The sequence below is a fragment of the Echinops telfairi genome, unplaced genomic scaffold, assembly GCF_000313985.2.
Source record: "Echinops telfairi isolate 266 unplaced genomic scaffold, ASM31398v2 ScPeMD7_7424;HRSCAF=8462, whole genome shotgun sequence".
NCBI classification, from domain to species: Eukaryota; Metazoa; Chordata; class Mammalia; order Afrosoricida; family Tenrecidae; genus Echinops; species Echinops telfairi.
The window spans coordinates 10,091,486-10,099,163 of record NW_022111324.1 but is presented as its reverse complement, the minus strand read 5'-3'; the positions used below and the strand labels follow the sequence as shown (position 1 = coordinate 10,099,163).

Here is a 7,678-nt window from a genome sequence, read left to right as displayed (position 1 = left end):
TGAGAAGAGAGGTGGGTGAGAGAAAGTAGAAAGAGAAAGAAAAATGATTCCAAGTGAAGAATGGGTTGGATGGGAAAATGAGACAAGGGAATTTTCTGGAGTGAATTAAAATATTCTATAAGTATGTGATAATTTTATACTTAACATTTTTGCATTTCACCATTGCATAAATTCACATTTGAGCACTGTGAACCAAAAACACTAAACTTATGTTAGCATTCATTTTATTGAAGGAATTTTGTATTATATTTTTTATCAGGAAATGGGCTTAAGATGCTCATGAAGAGGGCTCTGAAATTCAAGGATCCATTGCTGATGAAAATGATTAGGAACATTTCCCAACATGATGGACCAACTAAAAATTTGTTTATTGTATGTATAGTTTTTGGCTTATTGTCTATTAATAAAATAAAGTAAGGATTGGAGTTTTAAAATAAAGCATTTGAAAATGTAACTCTTCCTGAGCTCTGATCAAATACTAATTCACAACCTAATGGGCTCTACTGTTAGGAATTTCTTTGTATGATTAGGTCATACATTTCCATGTTGTGCTTTGGGTTTATTGTTTCCTGACTACCCAACCACCCACCGCAGTCTAAATGCCTAAACTTTAATTACGTAGTTCAAAATTATTTTTAAAAGAGAATCATATTTGATACTTTGTTTCCCTTCCTGAAGGAAGGGGAGGAGAGAGAAGGGTGAGGGAAAGAAGGGAAAAGAAGAAAGGGAAAATCAGAGAACTGATGTACTTGAATTATGGTGTTGGTGAGGAATATTGAAAGTACCATGGACTGCCAGAAGAGCAAACAAATTGGTCTTCAATGAAGTACAGCCAAAATACTTCTTAGTAGCGAGGATGGCAAGACTTCATCTCACATACCATATATGCTCAAGTATAAGCCAACCCGAATATCAGCTGAGGCACCTAATTTTACCACAAAAACTACATTAAAAATGTACTAAAAATCTTGGCTTATACACGAGTGTATATGGTACTTTGAACATGTTATCAGGAGAGGCAAATTAGGAAAAGGGCATCATGCTTGGGTAGAGTAAAGAACCAGAAAAAAAAAAGGAAGATTTTTACTGAGATGGATTGAGATAGTGGCTGCAACAATAGGCGCAAACATAGCAACGATTGTGAAGCTGGCACCTGTCTATACACTGTTCCGTTCTGTGTGCACAGTACTGCTGTGAGTCAGTCGGCTTGACGGACCCTAACGTAACAGCAGCATAGGTTAATTTACTGGGTTGGCTCTTTTGCAGAAAACATTTTAAATTTGTATTAAATGTTTCTGTTTTATTCAGGATTATGTTGGGGACCTTGCAGCCCAGATATCTAATGATGAAGAGGAAGAGTTTGTGATAGAATGTTTAGGAACACTTGCAAACCTGACCATTCCAGATTTAGACTGGGAATTGGTTCTTAAGGAGTACAAGTTGGTTCCGTACCTAAAGGATAAACTAAAACCAGGTCTGTGCTAAGAATTCTACTTTTGCATAATCACTAAGTTATTTTTTTTCTGCTATGTATAATACTGCTAGTGGAGCATTTTGTTACCTTGTTATATACATCCTAGAAAGGAACTCTGGTGGCACAGCAATTAAGTCCTAACCAAAAAGTGAGCGGTTCAACCCCAGCAGTGGCTTTACAGGAGAAGAGACCTGGCAGTCTGCTTCCATAGTGATTACAGCCCAGTGACCCTTGTGAGGCAGTTCCACTCTGTCACCTGGGACTGCCATGAGCCAGAATTGACCAGACGGACCCAAGAGTGACATAGTGCTAGGCTATATTTATTTATCTTCTTGCAGCTCTAGTTCTGACTATTCTCTTAACAAGATGAGTATTTGCTCCAGATATCTTCATATTTTGCTAACAAAATATTTTTTAGATATAATATTTCTCCTCAGTTTCCTACTTTCATTGTTTTTTTGTCCTACTCTCCCCTGCTTACTTAGCCAAATCCCCTCTACACTCATGCAGGCATGCACACAGTCCTTCAAGTTAGATTCTTACTCTCTGTGTCGCTCAGTTGTATTTTCCAAACTATTGCTTCCATTATTAGCCCCACCGGTCTAAGTGAAATGGAAGTCTGGAAAAAGAATCTATCAGCAATCATGTCAAGGAGTTATACTAAGTCATTTAGTAGTAGTTTCATTATCTTTCTGTGCATTGAAAATTTGCTAGTATTAGAGGATTTGTATCAGAGTATTATTTTCAAAATTAGTGTTAGCATTTTTGTCTTTGTCTCTGAAAGATACGGAAAAATATTTTAATAATTTTATTGATATATAATTCAATGATTCCATTGTATTAAAAAGAGTTATATGGTTATCACTACAATTTTAGAACATTTTCTTCCCTTTTTTACTTATTAGCTCCCCTCAGCCTCCCCTGCCACACCTCCAAGAAGCCATTAATCCAGTTACTGTCTTTATAGAATTTTACCTATCCTGGATTGCATGTACAGAAAAACATATTTAAAAAATAAAGCAGAAAGATCTCAATTGAAAAGAAAGCAGAAAATATTAAAAACTAGACCAACTTTAAAATTAGTCAAAAGGGAGAGCAAATGATAGGGTGGATACATTTTAACCTAATTACATCTGCATTACATTGCACCTTATCTGTCAGCAAGGCCCTTCATATCCCTAGACTATGGTCAGAGGCTATTCACCAGAGGTTTAATCCAGGTAGGGACTCTGCAAATGGATTTGAGGCTTTCACTCTCTTTCATAGGCATCTGCAAACTGGGTGGTCAGAATTTAAGCTCTTAATACCATTCCCGCCTTCAGTCTTGGGTTGTATTTATAATCCTCAGATCACACAGGCTGGTAAGCTTTTTTCATGTGAAATTAGTTAACACCACTTAGTTGGCTGTTTGTTTTAAGACCTCAGATGCTATTTTATCTGATAGCCAGACTCCACCTGTATATGAGGACATTTCAATGAAAACTTTCCATGATTTCACTTTACTAGGTACTGCAGAAGATGACCTTGTTTTAGAAGTGGTCATAATGATTGGAACTGTATCTATGGATGACTCTTGTGCTGCATTGCTAGCCAAGTCTGGAATAATCCCTGCACTCATTGAATTATTAAATGGTAAATTAGAATTTTCCTTTATGTGTATGGTAATGTCTCAAGTAGTTTTACTTTACATTTTTTAAAATATAAAACACAGAAATGGAAACCTTGGGATTTAGTTTCTTTTATATTAATCATTTATGGTAATTTAAATTATGTAGTTGAGAAATGAATTAAATATACCTACTCTGGAGTTGGCTAAAGTAATAACAAAGAGCTCTAGATTGCAAAGTGAAAAGTGTTATCGAGCAATTCAGAACCAACGAATACCCTTCTTCTAGCAATCTTGAACAGCTAACTAAATCAAAGACCATGGTGTTTCAGAGACGGGTTAGAGAGGCGAAACATCACCTCCAGAACTATGTAGACTTAGATAAGTCAAGAATTAATAGCTTCACATTTTGATATTTTTGCTTAATAAAGATTTATATGATTTTGTAGTAGTACATTTTGGTTTACCTTCATATGACATATCAAACCATGACAAGAGTTGATAACAAGGTATACATCCAAATTCCATAACCGGTACCTGAAATTTTTATTAATGTAGGTAATTACCATTTGCTTTTACGTATTAATCCGTGGACAACAGCTATTCTGCTGAATTATTCTCTTTGTAATGGACAGTTATTAATTAGTCTGTAGGACTATGTAATTTTTTTACTTTCTTTTTTGGTTTTTTACCTTTTTATTATTATAATTAATTAGTAAAAACTTAGTTGAAAATACCTTATTATTTCATGCTAGTAAGTAGAGCTCCTATTAACACTATAGAATGGAGTAGAACTGCCCTGTGGATTTCTGAAGCTGTAAACCTTTACAGGAACAGATAGCCTCATCTTTCTCCTGCAAAGATGCTGGTGATTTCGAATTGCTGACCTTGAGGTTGGAAGCCCAACACATAACCCTCTATGCCACCAGGGCACCTATGAGTTGCAATCAGTTGGTGACAGTGAGTTGTTTGTTTGGGCTTGAGAAACTGGAATGTAATTACGTTAACACTATTCAAAAAGGGAAATACCTCTTTTTAATTATCCAATTCCTGCCAAAAACTTAATTCATAAGATGTGATCTTTTTTAATAATTGTTTTTCTCATGTGAAATAAACATTAGAGAAACATAGAGACAAAATAGAACTAGATTTATTTCACAAACTAGGCTTGTTTTGATTTTTATGATGGACCAAAAAACAAAAAGCAGTGGTAAATATGTTGTCATTTCACAGTGGGAACATAGAAGTTAATAAATTTCTTCAGACTAGGCAAAGGTAGTATCCCTTGGAGGTACAAATGGTTTACCCTCATCTGCTATCCTGAAGGTTGTCATTTCAAATCCATTCAGTAGCATTGCAGAAGAAATACCTGACAGCCTACTTTAATGAAAATAGCAACTGCGAACACCCTATAGAGCAGTTCTGCTCTAACATATGGGCTCACCATGAGTAAAATGGATTCAAAAGCAACGGGATTGGTTTAGTAACAATATATGTACTATTTACGGTTCTCCTAACTGGTGTTTCCCACAGCAGGCTATGCCACCCCTTGTAGGGGGTGGGCACTGGAATGAGACAGGGACTGCAAAAGCAGGTACATATACTCAGTACTAGATTATGGCCATAGTACAAAAGATTTTAATTGCCAAGGGACTGCTGCGTAATTTTTTTTTCTGCAAAGGGGATGGCAAGCTAAGGGACAATACATCCAGGGTTCAGTATAGCATCAATGAAACACACAACATTCCTCTAGTTCTTTGATGCTTCCTCCCCCCACTATTATGGCCCCAGTTCTACCACACAAATCCTGCTAGACCAGCATATGCACATTGGTAGAGATCAGAGCTTTTGATATGCAGAATCCAGGATAGATAGCCCCTAAGAAACAGTAATGGAAGTAATGATTCCATGGTGGGCGTGGGGGGAATGGACTGATAGCAATGATGCATATATAACCCCCTTCACAGGTCACAAATAACAGAATTGTAGGTGAAAGGGATACATCTGATGGTGTAAGATATGAAATAATAATAATATATAACTTGTTAAGGGTTCACAAGGGTGGTAGGGGAGGGGAGGGAGGAAATAAAGAGAAGCTGATATCAAAGAACTCAAGGAGAAAGAAAATGTTTTGAAAATTATCATGACAGTGATCAAGTATGCTTGATATAATTGATTTATGATTGTTATGATTTTTGTAAGAGCCCCCAATGAAATGATTTTTTAAAAAACACATGAAAACTTTGGGAACCTTTATCTTAACCCAATCTCATCTTTCAAGTCTTCAAGGTACAACTTGATTTAAAAATTTTTTTTTGAGGTGAACTATGTTAAGCAGCCTGATTTAACCTCTGAACTGATGTAATCGTTTTTCTTTTTAAAAATTTTTTTCTTAATATTTTTAGCTCAAAGTATTTTAAACTATTTAACTACAACCCAATTTCCTACAACTTTTGAAGTTACATTATTATGAAATTTCCTCATTAACAACATATAAGGCTTTCTACTCCCATAAAGATTTGCAGTTTCAGAAACCCACAGGGACAGTTCTGCCCTGTCCAATAGGGTCACTAGGAGTCAGTGTTGATTCTGGAGTGAATTATAATTTAAATGATATATAATTTTAAATAATTTTCCTTTACCTGTCTACTTGTCACTTTTCATTTTCTCAATCTCTATTTCTCTTAGTTATTTTAACTTGGGATGTAAATATTGTATGCTATTATTTGTTATTTTTTCTTTCAGCTCAACAAGAAGATGATGAATTTGTGTGTCAGATAATTTATGTCTTCTACCAGATGGTTTTCCACCAAGCCACAAGAGATGTCATAATCAAAGAAACACGTATCCTTTTAATAACAGGTCTCATATTCAGAAAGGAATCACATTTTTTTTCTCTTGCAAACACCCCGTGTAGCATCAAGCTTTAAAATAAATGTAGAGGGCAAGCAGTTTTCCATCAAAGTTGTTGTCCCTAAATCAATATATAGGTAGACTATGATACAAACAATTTTATTACCTTGTCAAGCTATGATTGCTAAGAAATTTAACAAACATATCAGTAGTTCCTTCTCCATATCCTTACTCCTAATTTTACCTTAATCACTCTTCATAGGAAAGTGCATCTAGTACCATGACTTCAGATACTGTCTACAAACTAAGTAGTATCTTGAAAACCTCTTTATTTAGATTCATTGAGATTTCTTGCAATTTAACTTTTCTTTATTCTTCCCCTTTATTTGTAATTTAAGTATCCTTTGTATGACAGCAGGTTAAGCATTGGTCTGCTAACCAAAAGGTTGATAGTTCAAACCCATCAGACACACCAAGAGAGAAAGAAGAGATAGTCCAATCCCATAAACATGTACAATCTCAAAACCCCTATAGAATAGTAGTTTTCAACCTTTCTAATGCCGTGTCCATTTAATACAGGTCCTCATGTTGTGGTGACCCCCCCACCACCATAAATTATTTGCGGTGCTACTTCAAAACTGTAATTTTGATACTGTTATGAATTGGGCAACTCAGGATCACTGAGTAGTTTAGATCCACTCTATAATAGTGGGTATTTGTAATTTATACATTCTATTTCTTTACTTTGGAGAGTTACACCCAAATTTCAACAAGTATACTTACCAAGTTTTAAAGTTAAATCTAACCTATAGCCTACAGGTCTAATATAGTCACTCCCATTTTCTATGTTATTAGCTATCTTCTTTCGGTTTATGAAGTCCTGGTCAGTCCTGGTCCTGATGCTGTCAGTAAACACTAGATTGCTAACTGAAAGGTCATTTGTTCAAACCTATCAGTTACTCCATGGGAGAAACAAGCAGACAACCTGCTCTCATAAGGGTTACATTCTAGGAAAGCCTATGGGAACTTCTACTCTGTCCTATAGAATTTCTGTGAGTCTAAATGGACTTAGTACAAAACATCAATATATAGGTAGTTTGAGTTACAGGTGCCCTGGCTATAGACCACTCCTATTTGCCCTTTACTGCAGGGCTTCAAACTAGTTCTGTCCTGGCCAATGACAAAACAGGAGCAGACTTGTATTTTTACAATTTGAGTAATTCGTCATCCTAACTTGGAGAGGGAAAAATTTTAAGGCCAAGCCCTGGAATGAGAGAATCAGAAGTGCCCTTTTAGGAGCCTTATGCTTGGGGTTAGATTATTGGAAGTACTGTGGAGAGCCACCAAGAAGGTTGGCTGCCTTCTGTGAGCAGAATGCCATCGTCTTTGAAGCTCTGCTTTAATATTATATAAATTTTCGCTGATTTTGAAATAATCGAACCAACCACTCCAAAAAACCAAACCCGCTGCCATCAAATCACTTCTGACTCATAGCAGCCCTAAGATAGAACGGATCGGCCCCTTTGGAGTTCCTCGGCTGTGCATCTTTACAGATGCAGAAAGTGTTGTCTTCTCCAGCTGAGCACTGGCGAGTTCGAATGGCTAACGCATCAGCGACTACACAACCAAAGCTCATTGAACCAAGCCCTACTTACCAAGTCTTCATCACAGTCACCTTCACTTACTGCACATGCCACTTTTTTTTTTTTGAGGTTCACTTGGATCTATTTATTTATTTATTTATT

The 7,678-nt window shown here is 36.1% G+C and overlaps 1 protein-coding gene across 2 annotated transcripts in view; it reads left to right on the top strand.

Annotated features, from left to right (window-relative positions):
- KIFAP3 (kinesin associated protein 3) overlaps positions 1-7,678 on the top strand; it is a 167,936-nt gene that overhangs the window by 90,811 nt on the left and 69,447 nt on the right. For both annotated transcript variants that reach the window (XM_004706740.3, XM_045298136.1), the window contains exons 13-16: positions 260-372; positions 1,309-1,474; positions 2,981-3,106; positions 5,826-5,924. In XM_004706740.3, the coding sequence (XP_004706797.1) occupies positions 260-372; positions 1,309-1,474; positions 2,981-3,106; positions 5,826-5,924 (504 nt within the window). The remainder of the gene's footprint in view (positions 1-259; positions 373-1,308; positions 1,475-2,980; positions 3,107-5,825; positions 5,925-7,678) is intronic.